Consider the following 17393-nt stretch of genomic DNA (forward strand, 5'->3'; position numbering starts at 1 on the left):
TGACTCGGGGCGTCCATGTCATGACCTGAGCAGACACAGAGTCAGACGCTAAACCCACTGAGCCACCTAGGCGCCCTGGTAATACAAAGATCTTGAGATGGTATACAAACATTGTCTTTTTAAAATCTAGGTCAAAATGCAGATCTTCGTGAAGACCCTGACCGGCAAGACCATCACCCTGGAGGTGGAGCCCAGTGACACCATCGAAAATGTGAAGGCCAAGATCCAGGATAAAGAGGGCATCCCCCCTGACCAGCAGAGGCTTATCTTTGCCGGCAAGCAGCTGGAAGATGGCCGCACTCTTTCTGATTACAACATCCAGAAAGAGTCGACCCTGCACCTGGTCCTGCGCCTGAGGGGTGGCATGCAGATCTTCGTGAAGACCCTGACGGGCAAGACCATCACCCTGGAGGTGGAGCCCAGTGACACCATCGAAAATGTGAAGGCCAAGATCCAGGATAAAGAGGGCATCCCCCCTGACCAGCAGAGGCTCATTTTTGCAGGCAAGCAGCTGGAAGATGGCCGCACTCTTTCTGATTACAACATCCAGAAAGAGTCGACCCTGCACCTGGTCCTGCGCCTGAGGGGTGGCATGCAGATCTTCGTGAAGACCCTGACCGGCAAGACCATCACCCTGGAGGTGGAGCCCAGTGACACCATCGAAAACGTGAAGGCCAAGATCCAAGATAAAGAGGGCATCCCCCCTGACCAGCAGAGGCTTATCTTTGCCGGCAAGCAGCTGGAAGATGGCCGCACTCTTTCTGATTACAACATCCAGAAAGAGTCGACCCTGCACCTGGTCCTGCGCCTGAGGGGTGGCATGCAGATCTTCGTGAAGACCCTGACCGGCAAGACCATCACCCTGGAGGTGGAGCCCAGTGACACCATCGAAAATGTGAAGGCCAAGATCCAGGATAAAGAGGGCATCCCCCCTGACCAGCAGAGGCTCATTTTTGCAGGCAAGCAGCTGGAAGATGGCCGCACTCTTTCTGATTACAACATCCAGAAAGAGTCGACCCTGCACCTGGTCCTGCGCCTGAGGGGTGGCATGCAGATCTTCGTGAAGACCCTGACCGGCAAGACCATCACCCTGGAGGTGGAGCCCAGTGACACCATCGAAAACGTGAAGGCCAAGATCCAAGATAAAGAGGGCATCCCCCCTGACCAGCAGAGGCTTATCTTTGCCGGCAAGCAGCTGGAAGATGGCCGCACTCTTTCTGATTACAACATCCAGAAAGAGTCGACTCTCCACCTGGTTCTCCGTCTTAGGGGTGGCTGTTAATTCTTCAGTCTTGAATTCATAGTGCCCAGTGATGGTATTGCTCTGCACTATAGCCATTTGCCCCAGTTTAAGTTTAGAAATTACCAGTTTCAGTAATAGCTGAATCACTGGTTTTCTCAATAGCTGTTCAAAATGTTAATAAAAGTTCTGTTGCATGGTAGCATATTTGGTGTCTGTCGTGAAATTAATGTAGTGGCGTGGGGACTCTCAACCTGCTTAAAACCTCTGTTCAAGGAAGGGACTTAGCATTCAGAATGTCAGTTTCAACAAGATAAGTCATTTTGGTTAAGAAAAAGGTATGTTGAGTTGAAAATTTGTCCTTCATTCAAGGTCATTTATGAGTTAATGATTTTGATGTAATGGGAAACCATTTCAGATGTATTGCACAATTAAAAATTACCGAATATGGAGGCTTATTGAGGGAAAGCAAACTTGCCTACCTTCCCCTCAAATAGTGGTAAACTAAGGTAAGCAGTGAAAAGAAATTTTGGTTGAGGCTGCTGGGTTGTGCTGCCAAGTGCTGTGATTATTGGTTGACTGCTGTTCTTGCTGTCTAGTGCATTACACTCAAGTTCTGACCATAGGTTGTGAGACCCTTAATTTTTTTCTCCAGTACATGAACTCCGAGCCAAGAATGAAGTGGAGTCCTGGTCAACAGGTTTGAAAGAACTCAAAGGTTTGAGAGTATCCTGATCTAAGGCAGCTTGCTGATTTTGGTTTTAGGCAGCAAGTGAAGGTGGTTCCTAAAAGTAAGCTGTGCCCAATATGGGGCTTGAACTCAAGGCTGTTGAGATCAAGTTGCATGTTCTAACTGCTAGGCACTTCTCTCCCCCACCTCCTTCATTGGTTTTTAACTGATTAGCTTTACATTTTTGTTAAGGAGAATGATAAAACAGCAAATGTATCTGAGACTTGATAAAAATCTACTTTTGTGTGAGCCAGACAGTAAGCTGTTCTTAAATTTCCATACCAATAAACACTAGGTGTATGTTTCCAATACTAAAGTTTGAAGGAGTAAGAATCTACTTGTATGGGAGGGGGGTACTCGTTATTATTATTTTTTTTAAAGATTTTATTTATCTGAGAGCGAGAATGAGAGAGCGCGCACATGAGAGGGGGGAGGGTCAGAGGGAGAAGCAGAGTCCCTGCTGAGCAGGAAGCCCGATGTGGGATTCGATCCCGTCATGACCTGAGCCGAAGGCAGTCGCTTAACCAACTGAGCCACCCAGGCGCCTGGGGTACCCTTTATTAATGCCTTAAATTCTCTACCTCTTTGCCCTTCACAATTCCTGTACTGTAACTTCTGTAAATAGCAAATGGGCTTTTCAACTTTGGACAAAATTGGGAGTTGCAGTGAGTGCAATGAAAGGGGAAGTTGGAAGCCCTCTTGAGTTTTCCCAAGTTAATGCTAGTAGGAAAATAAAAACGTGGGATTTCAAGTATGCTGTTAGAGCATTTTTTTTTCTTTTTTTGATTGATTTGACAGCATAGCAGGGAGAGAGGCAGAGAGAGAAGCTGGAAGCCTGACATGGGGACTTGATCCCGGGACTCTGGAATCATGACCCCAGCCAAATGCAGATGCCTAACCAACTGAGCCACCCAGGCACCCATGGGAGTAAGAACATCTTAAATCACCCAGAGGTGTGTCATAAGGAAGCCGCTGTACATCATGTCTAGAAACAGTTGTGATAGTCCAGGTATAGATGACAGTGGTTTCCTGCATAATTTTGGGAACTGTCTTACTGGTAGTTTTTCTGCCCTAGAAATCCACTTAAACTTGAATGTAAAATACTAAATTGGAGTACTGAACTAAGGGCTTCTTTTTAAGTTAGACACTGGGAATACTATTTAATGGACTGTTTCAGTGACTATTTCAACACCTTAGAGTGGTAATAAAATGCTTGGGCCAGAGGGCAAAAACAGCTATATTAAACCTTTGGAGGTGGTGATGAAAAATAAATCCTTCCTCAGATATAAAAGAACATTTATTTTTTTTTTAAGATTATTTGACAGAGACAGCGAGAGAGGGAACACAAGCAGGACAAGTGGGAGAGGGAGAAGCAGGCCTCCTGCGGAGCAGGAAGCCCGATGCAGGGCTCCATCCCAGGACCCTGGGATCATGACCCAAGCCGAAGGCAGACGCTTAACAACTGAGCCACCCAGGCGCCCCACCATTTTATTTTATTTTTAAAGATTTAACACATGCACAGCGAGAGACAGAACACAAGCAGGACGAGTGGGAGAGGGAGAAGCAGGCCTTCCCACTGAGCAGGGATCCCGATGCGGGGCTCGATCCCAGGACCCTGGGATCATGACCGGAGCCAAAGGCAGACGCTTAATGACTGAGCCACTCAGGTGCCCCCCCCCCCCCCGGCATTTACTTTTAGATGGGAAGGATTTCACTCTTGGAAAATGACATCCTTTTCCATTCCCAAAATTTTACAGTTGACTTGCGCAACTCTAAGCCAGGAGCTCAAATCCAAGAGTCCTGCCAACTATGGGTTAGATATCTCAAGATCCACGATGTTTTATTAGATTCCATTTCAGCATGTCCTCAAACTAGTGCTTTCAAGCAGGCTATTTGGTGAATATTCAGCAGAATAAGGACAGGCCTTTTGCTACAAGTGAAGCTGGGTTTCAAAGATCAGCCTTGTTCTTTCCCACGTTTTGCTTTACACTTAATAAAACCCTTGATTTGAAAACCTTAGAATGAAAGTATTTCACTGACCTGGATGGTCTGCCTTCGGCTCAGGTCATGGTCCCAGGGTCCTGGGATCGAGCCCTGCATCGGGCTCCCTGCTCAGCAGGAAGTCTGCTTCTCCCTCTCCCACTCCCCCTTGCTGTGTTCCCTCTCTGCTGTCTCTCTCTGTCAAATAAATAAAATTTATTTTTTTAAAGATTTTATTTATTTGAGAGAGAATGAGAGCACAAGAGGGAAGAGGGTCAGAGGGAGAAGCAGACTCCCTGCTGAGCAGGGAGCCCAATGCGGGACTTGATCCTGGGACTCCAGGATCATGACCTGAGCCGAAGGCAGTCACTTAACCAACTGAGCCACCCAGGCACCCAAAATAAAGTCTTAAAAAAATATATATATATTTCACTGAATAAAAATCCAGTGCTGGTTTGGGCAATAGGACTTGCACAGTTACATTATTTCTCCCAAATCTGCGCTGTCTTGACAGGCTTGCAGCTCTATGTAGTCTTGTGAATCTCAAAGATTTCAGCTTATACTGTTTAATTTTCTCAGAATCTCTTTCTATAGGGGTTCCCTACAAATTCATGGGTTTAGCAAATCCTCTCTGCACACAACTTGAAATTTGACCAAGGGGAATGCTCTCTGTGTGTTGGTATTCAACAACCTTGCCATTAGTTGAGTTTGGGAAATGAGTTTATCGCTCGTGGCCTCAAACCTTGCGCTACACTGAACAAAATTGAGGCCAATTATACTTTGTGGCTCCTGTTCACTTCTCTTGACTACCAGTAAGGTACCAGCAATGCCAGGAGAAATGTGACTGGGAATGGAGTTTTGCTTTTGGGATGTTATAGGAAGGGATGGGAGAGGTGATAAAGATTTGTTCATGTATCTGAATCCAAGACAACTCATTTTTATCACCTATTCAACTTAATGTTCTTTGTCCACCTAGAGTTAGTTCCTCATCTAACTGCGAAGAGATACAGTTCTCACTTGCAGTGTTAGTCTAGATGCCAAAAAGTCCATGGGAAGGAAGAGACCTATATTCTGCTACAGTCTGTGGGTGCAAGTACCCCACCTGCCTTTTAAGGAAATGTTTCCCTTCTACTTAGGAATCCAATAAAAGAAGGGTTTCTGTTAATACATTCTTCCTGGAAGAGTGCTCATACCTGTGTGCAAACATGTGCTAAAAGAGGGGCCCCTGGCTGGGTCAGTCAGTACAGCATGTGACTCTTGATCTTGGGAGTTGTAAGTTCGAGCCCCATGTTGGGTGTAGAGATCACTTATAATCTTAGAAAGTGCTAAAAACTTGCTTCGTATACTGAAGGCAGTAGGTCGCAGGTGCCAGTCTATCCCGATTCCACTCCAAGATAGTTTTTGCCAGTTCTTGGTGAAATGAAATAAAAAAAAGAACACAGTGAATTTTGCATAATTTAAAAGGTTATATGCCCTTGGTGTGTAAAGATGTTACAGTGGACTGATTGAGAATGTGGCTCTGGAGATAAGACTACTTGAGTTCAAATCGCTCCACCACCTACTGGCTTGTAACCTTGGGCAACTAATTTATCCTGTTACATCAGATTCCTCATCTATAAAAATAGTGTTAATTACACCCATCTCAGAATAGTTAGGAGGATTACATGTTAAAGTGCTTAAAACAATGCGAACACTTGCCTAGTGCTTATAATGCTATTTATTGCACAAACAAAATCGGAAATGACCTAATTGCCCACGAAAGAGTGGTTACATTATAATAATGCAATAATGAATGCAGGAGGTAGGAACTGACATGGAATAACATTCAAGTAAGTGAAAAATGCTCTAGAGAATAATGTGTATGTGTGCATAAACACGCGGAAAGGTGGACCCCTGTTTAACATTGGCTGCTTCAGGAGGGTAAAGGGGAATGTATTTTAATTTTGGGGGGTGCGGGCCCTCAGAAGTTGAGGGGAGAAGTTCACTCCAGCCAGTAGGTCTCACCCAACCCCTATAATTGATTCTAGCATCTACTCTTCTGACCACCAAACACCTACCAGGACTCCTCTTAAGGAATATTTTTACCTTCAGAAAATTCTGGTTTCAGTGTTTCCCAAACTTTGTCCTCCGAACCACAACCACTGTGAAAAGGATGCTGTGGTCACAAGAGCTCGGGAGGTTGTTGTCTCCCTCGTGGAGACTTACAATGTTCACTAGCAGGTTAAAGGCTCTAAGTTTTGTTTTGAAGAACTGGTTTGATGTTTAACCCAGTGTTTTCCAATAGAAACAATGTTCAAGCCACGACCTCTCCCCTGCCTCCCTGACTAGTACTGCGGATGGTGCTTGATTCCAGTATTAATTTTTTTTTAAGATTTTATTTATTTAAGATAGAGAAAGAGCAAGAAAGCTGCAGAGGGAGAGAGAAGCAGACCCCCTGCTGAGCAGTGAGCCTGCTGTGGGGCTCAATCCCAGGATCCCAGGATCATAACCCAAGTCGAAGGCAGACGCTTAATTAACCACCTTAGCCACCCAGGTGCCCATCATTCACCTAATTTTATTACAGTATATTGTTATGATTGTCCTATTTTATTGTTAAGCTCTTACTGTGCCTAATTTACAAATTAAACTTTATCATAGGTATATACATTTAGGAAAAAACATGGTATATGTAGGGTTTAGTATTACCTGCAGTTTCGGACATCCACTTGGGGGTCTTGGGTTGTATTCCCCACAGATAAGGGGGAGACTACTGTAGACACCTTTTATATGTTGTTTTTTAACAGTTTTTATATGGTTTTTTGACATTAATTTTTTACGTGAATTACCTGTTCACATCTTTGCCCATTCTTAACTATTATTTGTAGGACCTCTTTATATATTCTAAAAAGTAATAATCTAACTATTATAATTGTGGTAAACAGGGTCTTTCATACTATTATTTCACCCTTTGCTTATGGTGTTTTGGAAAAACAGAAGTTTTGGATTTTTTAAGCTTTTTTTTTTAATTTAAATTTTACTCAGGTAACACAGTGCAATATTGGTTTCCGGTGTAGAATTCACTGATTCATCACTTACATACAACACCCAGTGCTCATCACAAAAAGTGCCCCCCTTAAAACCCTTCACCAATCTATCCCATCCCCTCCCCTTTCTTTCTTTTTTTTTTTTTAAGAAATCTCTACACACAACATGGGGTTTGAACTCAGAACCCTGAGATCAAGAGTCGCATTCTCCACTGACCAAGCCAGCCAGGTGCCCCCAGAAGTTTTGAATTTGAAAAAGAATCTGGTGGGGCGCCTGGGTGGCTCAGCTGGTTGAGCATCACACCTGTGATTTTAGCTCAGGTCATGATCTCAGGGTCATGTGGATGGCGCCCTGCCTCAGGCTCTGTGCTCAGTGGGGACTCTGCTCCAGATTCTCTCTCCTTCTTCCTTTGCCCCTACCCCTGTGCTCTCTCTCTGTCTCTAAAATAATAAATAAATCTTAAAAAAAAAAAATCTGGCAATCTTTTTCTTTATGAGTTTTGGGCCAAAAAAATAAGTGAATGTGTAAGGCTTTTAATAACCATTTATGACACACATTTTTTTTTTATTTTTTTTAAAGTATTTATTTATTTGACAGAGGGAGACACAGCAAGAGAGGGAACACAAGCAGGGGGAGTCGGAGAGGGAGAAGCAGGCTTTCCCGCGGAGCAGGGAGCCTGATGTGGGGCTCGATCCCAGGACCCTGGGACCACAACCCGAGCCAAAGGCAGACACTCAACAACTGAGCCACCCAGGTGCCCCAAGAGCTCATTGTATGTTACGGATATTTACTCTTTGCTGCATATGTTGCAATTTTGTTTAGTGGTTGCATTGTAGAATTTCAGGAATTTCCCTGTGATTATGAGGTATTTAAGACCGTTTGCCAGCATCCCAAACACACAATCCCACTTTTTCACATCGTTTTCCACCCACACCAACAGATATTTGTATAATCAGGTGTTATTTAGCAGCTCCTTGAGTGGTCCCAGAGCTGCACCCTTTCCTCCTCCTCCTGGCACTGGAACAAGGATCTAGGCTCCATGTGAAGAGGTGGCATCCAAAGGAGCCTGAAGAAAAGGTGAGTTTAGCAGAGCCAGGCATCCATCGGTCTGCTGCAGGATGGATGTGAACTTCCTGCTGGAAGAGGGTGGGTGCGGGTAAGCTCTGGGACCAAGTGGCTCTGCTCAGAGTGGAAGAAACTGACCGAAGCATTCAGCAAAGGGAATGTGCAAATCCCCGGGGAAGAGAAGGAGAATGCCATCTCCCCACCATGCCCAGCAGACCAAGTTCACCACCTCTCATCTTGCAGATCAGCTGGCAGCCTCCAACACCTCTAGCTTCCCCTTGACTTCCTGGGAAGCAGCCCCTCAGCACCTCCCACGCCCATGAAAGTGGCTTTTCCCAGCATCAGACCTGAATGTAATTTCCTTTTGAAGCTGAGGTAGCCTGATCTCTTTAGCAGCCCATGTTTACCTAAAAGGCCACAGAAGCTCTCGTGGCCTTTTAGGTAAACCTACCCCTCTCCCTCCTCCCCTGAGCTTTTCCTGGAAGCAGCTTGGCAAGGTTTACTGGAACAATATGGCTCCAGTCCCCGCACCAGCCATGACCTTGAGAAGGGAGGGGGCACGGAGCCATCCAAGGGCATGACTAGAGGAGCTTGGAAAAACAGAGACCTCCAGAGATAAGAAGCCAGGGGTTGAAGGGGCACAAGTGGGGGCTGGAAGATTCTGCAGGATGTGCACCATAGTGTGTCTGGGCCTCAGCCTTCCCGGAGCTGCTAATACGTCAGCTTTCTACTCTTTAACGCAAATTGAGGCTGCTCTGGCTTCTGGTAATGTGCTGATGATTTCCTCTAAGGGGCTGCGGGCCTGCAGACTGACTGCAAGTGCCAAAAATGAAATCACTCGCTTTGTTTCGACTCTGTCCTCTCCACTTGTATTTCAGGCCAGAACAGCACAGCGAGACTCCAAGCTCCCTCCATCCGCTGGTTCGGGCAAGCATGGCCTCAGGGAGGTCTTCTAACACAGAAATTTCTTTTAATGTTTTATTTATTTATTTTTGAGAGTCAGAGAGAGAGAGAGAGAGAGGAAGAGGCAGAGGGAGAAGCGGGCTCCCTGTGGGACTCGATCCCAGGACCCTGGGATCATGACCCGAGCCAAAGGCAGACGCTTAACCATCTGAGCCACCCATGTGCCCCAGAAATTTTTTTTTAACACAAAAAATTTTCATGAAATTAAGGGCTCGTACCTAAAGACATACCACAAAGTAAATAGGACATCTGAGCGGGCTCTCTCAGGTGGCCCCAAACCATAGAATGTAAGGGGAGGAGGTAGAGACACAAACTTTCCATGGCGCATGATTTGGGGATGCCCGGAAACATAACTATCATCCTTTCCATTCTGGAAAGGTGGGCCAAACAGCTCCGTGTGAATCTGGGCCCAAAAACATCTGAGGAAATGAGACTGTTGCTCTAAGACTTACTCTAAAGCCTCATATTTACAGAAATAGGGACTTCTGGTGGCTCAGTCGGTTAAGCGTCTGCCTTCGGCTCAGGTCATGATCCCAGCATCGTGGGATCGAGTCCCATGTCGGGCTCCTTGCTCAAAGGGGAGTCTGCTTCTTCCTCTCCCTCTCTCTCTTTCAAATAAATAAATAAAATCTTTAAAAAAAAAAAGAAAGAAAATTCGTCTTTCTTACCATGTGCCAAGTGCTTGGGCTACTCAGACAAATACGTTCAGTCACTGAGTGGAAACAGACAAGTAAACAGACACTTGGAATTTGGGATGCTGAATACGATGATGGGTCAGGGTCAAACACAGCTGCCGGCTTCTCCCCAAGAGAGGGAAAGGTGTGAAAAATCTCTTGGGGTCCTGGGGAGGGGTGAGCTCTTTGGGACTGGAAACACAAAATGAAGGAGTGGAGTTCTGCACGGTCCCTGCCTCCACCTCTGAAGTGACTCAGATCTCTGCCTCAGGTGTGCCTGGAGTCAAATCAGGGCAGCCCAGACCTCAGCGTTTGGGAGACACTGAGAAAAACAGGTGCGACCGACTGACTTCCAGTGGTTGCCCACTCATCCCCCACTCCAAATATCCAGCGAATGACATCTTAGGGGTGAGTCCTAATGCTGCTTCTCACCGGAGAGCAAAGTGTGAAAATGTGTCCTGAAAGTTGTTTCGTGGGGCGAGAAGTGGCTGGCTGTATTTTTCCGGTGCCTTTTTCTGGGGATTATCTACTCCGCATACATTCCCAGGGCCTATAGAAGGGGGGGTGTCTCCGCTACTCTCAATCCTTCACTTCTTCTTCTTCTTTTTTTTTTAAGATTTTATCTATTTATTTATTTATTTGACAGAGACACAGCGAGAGAGGAAACACAAGCAGGGGGAGTGGGAGAGGGAGAAGCAGGCTTCCCGCCGAGCACGGAGCCCAATGCGGGGCTCAATCCCAGGACCCCGGGATCATGACCTGAGCCGAAGGCAGTTGCTTAATGACTGAGCCACCCAGGCGCCCCAGAATAGGAATTTTAGACCAATAAACATGTGAAAAGATAAAGGAAGATACTGGAACTGTAACACAAGAACACAAAAACATCAAAAAGAACCAATCTGAAACACTAGGTTGAATATATAATCGTTGACTAAAGAACAATATTCAAATATTCTGTTGACTGAACAGCAGAATGAGCAGAGTTGGGGCACCTGGGCTCAGGTCATGATCTCAGGGTCCTGGAATCGAGCCCCACATCGGGCTCCCTGCTCAGCGAGGGAGTCTGCTTCTCCCTCTGTCTGCCGCTCCCCCTACTTGTACTCTCTCTCTCTCTCTGATAAATAAATAAAATCTTAAAAAATAAATAATCTGGCAAGGTCAACTCTTTCAGTTCAAGGTAAATGACTCCCACATCAGCCTTTGGAAAGCACCTTTTATCTTTTCCTTTCTCTGAGATTTTCCTGCATTTCTCAGGCTCAGGGAGTTCTGTGCACCAGCTGTCAAGGGGTTCCTGGGGCAGGGTGTGGGGGATGTGGGGTGTGGGGGTTAAAGTAGAGGCTGAGAACCTCTCTAACCTTGGGGTACACAGGGCCCTGGGAGCTGCTGATCATCCCTAGCATCTGAAATGGCACCTCTGTGTGGGCAGGGAAGAGATGGTCTGAATCGTCAGTACAATCCCTCCCTTGGAAATACACTTCCTCCTCTTTCCTAGTCACCAAGCAAAAACCCAAGTATGGATGAGTCCCATACCTGCCTTTTCGCTGCCTGGACCCAACTGCCAGCATAAAAAACACACAACAAAGTTGACCGGTTTCATTTTAAATTCATAATCACACAACTCAAAACCACAAAACACTGCCTTACACTTCTTTTTTTTTTTTTTAAGATTTTATTTATTTGACAGAGAGAGACACAGCGAGAGAGGGAACACAAGCAGGGGGAGCAGGAGAGGGAGAAGGCAGGCTTCCCGCCGAGCAGGGAGCCCGATGTGGGACTCAATCCCCAGGACCCTGAGATCATGACCTGAGCCGAAGGCAGACGCTTAACGACTGAGCCACCCAGGCGCCCCCTGCCTTACACTTCTATTCCATTTTTCTAGGAGGAGATTGACTCTTCTTTTTTCTTTTCTTTTCTTTTCTTTTCTTTTCACAAAACCCACCCCCACCTTGACCCCACATCTCTTTCTTGTTAGTGTCACACCTCCCTGCTTCCCTATATAATGAAACACCTCCAAAGGGTGGTCTGCACGTTGGCTCAACTTCAACTTCTTCACTCTTTGGGGGTAGAGGAGGAAGATTCCAGACCCTCTTTAAAAAAGAAATAAAATGTCACAGTTATGGTTGGGCTTCCAGTTTTGTTTTGTTTTTTTAAGATTTTATTTATTTATTTGACAGTGAGAGAGGGAACACAAGCAGGGGGAGTGGGAGAGGGAGAAGCAGGCTTCCCGCGGAGCAGGGAGCCCGATGCGGGGATCATGACCTGAGCTGAAGGCAGACGCTTAACAACTGAGCCACCCAGGCATCCCTGGGCTTCCAGCCTTAAAATGCTTTCCTCCCTAAACCCCTCTAAAAGGATCACAAATGAATAAAAACGGTGTGAACCCACAAGACAAAGAGGGTGAAAGAGGAGAGCAAGCAGAGACACGGGCCCCAGTGTTTAAACCATGAACAGCTGATCATGACCCATAACTCAGTAGAGAAGCTGAGACCTCGGTGCCCTGGGGACCCAAGCACAGATGAGAGCCTGCCTACTGGGAGGAATGAAGTGGACATCGGCATAGGACACTTTGGAAACCGCAACCCCACCCTCGAGGGGAGCTCGGTGAAGCCCCAGACATGCATCTGGCTTTCTGGGACAAGATATTTGAGGAAAGCTTCTACCATGAAAGGCAGACACCTACAAAAACAAACCAGGGATGAAAGGAGACAACACAAAGAAACAAAGAACTCTGAAGCATGTTTACCAATCCACTAACTCTCTGGACCCCAAAGTGCTACTTTCTGGCAATGTGTGGCCTGGGCGCCCAGGTCTAGACAACTTTTGTCCTCTGAGATAGGATTTTGCAGGGGCGCCTGGGTGGCTCAGGATGTTAAGCATCACACTCTTGATTTCGGCTCAGGTCATGATCTCGGGGTTGTGAGCTTGGGCCCCGGGTTGGGCTCTGTGCTGGGCATGGAGGCTGCTGGGGATTCTCTTTCCTTCCTTCCCCCCATTCTAAAAAAAGAAGAGAGAGAGAGAGAGAAATTGGCTTTTGTAGCAATGAGGCAGCCCCTGGGGACCCTAGGTCTCAGAGGGAGGGTCTAACACTCAAATCCTAACCTCTTGGTCTGAACTCCTGCCCTTGGTTCTTTAGTCACCCTGTCCCTTTGCTATGGTCAGAACGTTTGTGTGCCCCCCACCCAAATTCCTAATGCCCAATGTGATGGTATTAGGAAGGGGGGCCTTTGGGAGGTGCTTAGATCATGACGGTGGAGCCCTCATGAGTGACTCTGGTGTCCTAATAAAAGGGACCCAGAGAGAGATCCCTTGCCTCTTCAATCCAGTGAGGACACAGGGAAAAGGTGCTGGCTGTGAACCAGGATAAGGCCCTGAGCAGTAGGCAAACATGCTGGGGTCTTGACCTGGATTTTCCAGACCCCAGAACTAAGGATAAATAAATTGCTGTTGTTTATAAGCCAGCCAGTCTGTGGTATTTTGTTATGGCAGCCCGAAGGGACTAAGACACCTTCAAAAACCCGTCCTGCCTGTTCTAGGCCTAACTAGCTCCAGGAAGCAAAGTCTAGGGTTCCGGAAGGGGGTCAGACACTGCCAAGGGGAACTGAAGCAGGAACAGGAAGCCAGGCACACAGGGATATGTACAGTGCAATTCCATTCACCTCACATTCTGGAAATGCCAAAGCTGCAGGGACAAAAAAATCAAATCAGTGCTCATGAGAGCATGGCGGTGGGGGAAGGGTGGGCAAAAGGGGCACCAGAACCCATTTTGGAGTGATGAAAATGCTCTATATCTTGATACCTGTGGTTGCCATATGATGACACACTTTTGTCAAAATTCTTTAAACTGTCTGCTTAAAAAGGGTGTAATTTTTTTTAAATTATGAAGTAAATTAAAATTTTTTATTTTTTATTTTTATTTTTTTTTAAGATTTTATTTATTTATTTGAGAGAGAGAGAATGAGAGATAGAGAGCACGAGAGGGAAGAGGGTCAGAGGGAGAAGCAGACTCCCTGCTGAGCAGGGAGCCTGATGTGGGACTCGATCCTAGGACTCCAGGATCATGACCTGAGCCGAACGCAGTCGCTCAACCAACTGAGCCACCCAGGCGCCCCGTAAATTAAAATTTTTTAAAAGATTTTTATTTATTTATTTGAAAGAGAGAATGAGAGAGAGAGAGAGAGAGAGAGAGAGAGAGAGAGAGCACATGAGAGGGGGGAGGGTCAGAGGGAGAAGCAGGCTTCCCGCGGAGCAGGGAGCCCGATGCGGGGATCATGACCTGAGCCGAAGGCAGTCGCTTAACCAACTGAGCCACCCAGGCGCCCGAAGTAAATTAAAATTTTAATGCGTGTAAATTATACCACAATAAAGCCGACTTTTTAAAAGAAAAAAAGCAAAGAGATGGGAAGTCAAAGGGAGATCAGACCGTCTGGGTTCAAATCCCACCTACCATTTGCGAACTGTGCGGTAGTCTTGAGCAAGGGAGTTACTTCATCTCTGACTCTGTTTCCCCCTCTCTCAAATGGAACTATCAACAGATCTACCTTCCAGGGTGGACATAGGGATTATGTAAGAAAATGCCCAGGGGCACCTCGCTGGCTCAGTCTGTGGACTGTGGGACTCTTGATCTCGGGCTTGTGAGTTCCAGACCCATGTTGGGTGTAGATTACTGAAAAATAAAATCTTGGGGGTGGGGGGAAAGAAAGAAAATGCCCGTAAAGCGCCTGGCTCATGGCTCGAGTGCAGGCATCCAGCTTTGAGGCAGCGCCCTCCAAGCTACTCGTGTTCCCATCTCTAGGGTGCATCCCTCTCGGACGAACCCGCTCCCTCGCGGAAGCAGAGGCCAGAGTCCCTGACACCCTCACTGTCTTGCTCTGTGATTTTGGGGGAGTGGGGCTTGAGGAGCGCGTCGCCCGCTTGCAAGGGGAAGCTCCGCAGCGCCCCCACGCGGTACTGGGTTGGCCTAGCACCGACTGCAGGCCCGCGGCTCCGACGGCCCCCAGGGGGGGCGTGTCCGGGGCGGGGGCGCGTGCTCACTTAGGGGAAGGGGGCGGGGCCGCTCCTGGGCCACGGAGGCACCCGGAATTGTCGCGGGGGCGTGGCTGAGGCCCGGTGGGGGCGGAGTCCCGGGGTGGTGGAGGGGTGGAGCGGGGGCGGAGTCAGGGTGGCTGCATCTTTCTGGCCAGTAAACATCGCCCAGCCCAGGCTCTGGACCAAGTCTTGGGGTTGGCGCAAGGAGAAGCAAAAGCTTTAGGCACAGGCCCTGGCTTGTCCACCTTGCTCCCCCCAAGTCCTACCCTTCTTTCCCTCTAAGGTCAGAACAGTTCCCACCTTCAGACTCTGAACCCCTCTCACCCACCTCTCTTTAGAATTTACAGTAATTATGCACAGTTTGGCCATATCTTGCACATATGAGTTGGATTCTTTTTTAACTCTACAAGAGATGCCGTATTTGTTTTATTTTATTTTTTATTTTTAAAGATTTTATCTATTTATTTATTTGAGAGAGAGAAAGAGCACATGAGAGGGGGGAGGGTCAGAGGGAGAAGCAGACTGCCTGCTGAGCAGAGAGCCTGATGCGGGACTCAATCCAGGGACTCCAGGATCATGACCTGAGCCAAAGGCAGTCGCTCAACTAACTGAGCCAACCAGGCACTTCCATATTTGTTTTTTTTTTTAAGCCAATAGTAAAAAAAAAAAAAAAAAATCAAGTAGTATAAAGGATACACATTGAAAAAGGAAGTTGTCTTTCCATCCTTGATCCTTTTTTTTTTTTAAGTAAGCTTTACACCCAAACTGGGGCTTGAACCCACGATCCTGACATCAAGAGTCACATGCTCGACCGACTGAGCCAGCGAGGTGTCCCCCATCCTTGATTCTTTTTTTTTTATTTTATTTATTTATTTGAGGGAGAGAATGAGAGAGTGAGAGAGAGAGCACATGAGAGGGGGGAGGGTCAGAGGGAGAAGCAGACTCCCTGCTGAGCAGGGAGTCCGATGATCCCGGGACTCCGGGATCATGACCTGAGCCGAAGGCAGTCGCTTAACCAACTGAGCCACCCAGGCGCCCCCCATCCTTGATTCTTACTTAATTCCCTCCTCCAAAGGATACCTCTGTTACACGCTTTTGTGACCTTTCTCTTGGTTTTGTTAAAATCGATTATAAATTCAAATAAAAGAAACATGCCTTTATAAAAAGTTGCTAAGTGTGAAGTGAAACACATAGGCGTAAAGGCGGCTTAGAGGAGATTTTCCTTACACGGAGATTGGACTGGGGGAAGTTTCTTGAAGTAGAAGTCCAATGACTCTGGAATCGAGGAAGACTTGCTTCTCTGCCTGATTCATTTTCCGCTAAAAACACAGGCATTCTTTCCTGCTCAGAGGACTTCTTTTTTTTTTTTTAAGATAGAATTTATGTATAGTTCACAGATTTATTTTTTTTAAAGATTTTATTTATTTATTTGAGACAGAGAGAATGAGAGAGAGAGAGAGAGAGCACATGAGAGGGGGGAGGGTCAGAAGGAGAAGCAGACTCCCTGCCGAGCAGGGAGCCTGATGCGGGACTCGATCCAGGGACTCCAGGATCATGACCTGAGCCGAAGGCAGTTGCTTAACCAACTGAGCCACCCAGGCGCCCTAGTTTACCGATTTAAAGTATACAATTCAATGGTCTTCAGGATATTTACGGAGTTGTGCAACTGTCATCACAGTCAAATTTAGGACATTTTCATTCCCCCCCCCCAGAGAAGTCCTGTACATTTTAACTCTCCATATGCCCCGAGCCCTGTTGCCCTCAGCAACCACTAATCTATCTCCTGTCTCCATAGATTTCCCTCTTCTAGACATTTCACATAAATGGAATCATGCAATGTGAGATCTTTTGTGACTGGCATCTTTCACTTAGCCTCATTTTTTCGAGGTGTATCCATGTTTGTAGCATGTGAAACTGCTTCATTCCTTTTTATGGCTGAATAATATTCCATTGTATGGAAAGACCACATTTTATTTATCCATTCGTCAATTGATGGATGTTTGGGTTGTTTCCACTTGGCCATTATGAATAATGAATAACTGCTGTAAACATTTGTATACAAGTGTTTGTGTGGACATACATTTACATTCCTTTGGAAATAAGTGGGATAGCTGTGTCATATGGTAACTACACATTTATTTATTTATTTATTCATAATCTCTACACCCAACGTGGGGCTCGAACTCAGAACCCGGAGATTAAGAGTCACATGCTCTTCTAACTGAGCCAGCCAGGCGCCCTATGTGTTTAATTTTTTGAGGAACAGCTAGACTGTTTTCCAAAGTGGCCACACCATTTTATGATCCATCAGCAGTGTGTGAGCATTCCAATTTCTCCATATGCTTACCAATACTTGTTATTATCTGTCTTTTTGATTAGAGCCATCCCAGTGGGTGTGAAGTGGTATCTCATTGTGGTTTTTATTTTCCTTTCCCTGATGGCTGATGATCTGAGAACTTTTTATAAACTGCGTTTGCAATTGAGGTTTCCTGCCCAGTTGTCATTGTCACCTGATGTGGTGATGCCTCCAGAGGATGTGAGGGTGTCCACTTACTCTTCAATTTTTCCCCAACAACACAGTAATGTCCTCTGCATTATGATTAGCCACCCAATCATTCAAAGCCTTCTTGGGCGGGGGGTGCCTGGGTGGCTCAGTCGTTAAGCGTCTGCCTTCGGCTCAGGTCATGATCCC

At 46.5% G+C, this 17393-nt stretch overlaps 1 protein-coding gene across 1 annotated transcript; it reads left to right on the top strand.

Annotated features, from left to right (window-relative positions):
• The first annotated feature begins 277 nt into the window (after positions 1 to 277).
• UBB (ubiquitin B) lies at positions 278 to 1447 on the top strand. Its single transcript, XM_088027954.1, has one exon. It carries the CDS (start codon positions 365 to 367, stop codon positions 1280 to 1282), a length of 918 nt encoding a protein of 305 aa, XP_087884080.1. The 5' UTR covers positions 278 to 364; the 3' UTR covers positions 1283 to 1447.
• Positions 1448 to 17393: the final 15946 nt, after the last annotated feature.

The sequence above is a fragment of the Eumetopias jubatus genome, unplaced genomic scaffold (genome assembly GCF_037043125.1).
Source record: "Eumetopias jubatus isolate StellerSeaLion01/CBP00866 unplaced genomic scaffold, mEumJub1_p1.0 scaffold_10, whole genome shotgun sequence".
Classification (NCBI taxonomy): domain Eukaryota; kingdom Metazoa; phylum Chordata; class Mammalia; order Carnivora; family Otariidae; genus Eumetopias; species Eumetopias jubatus.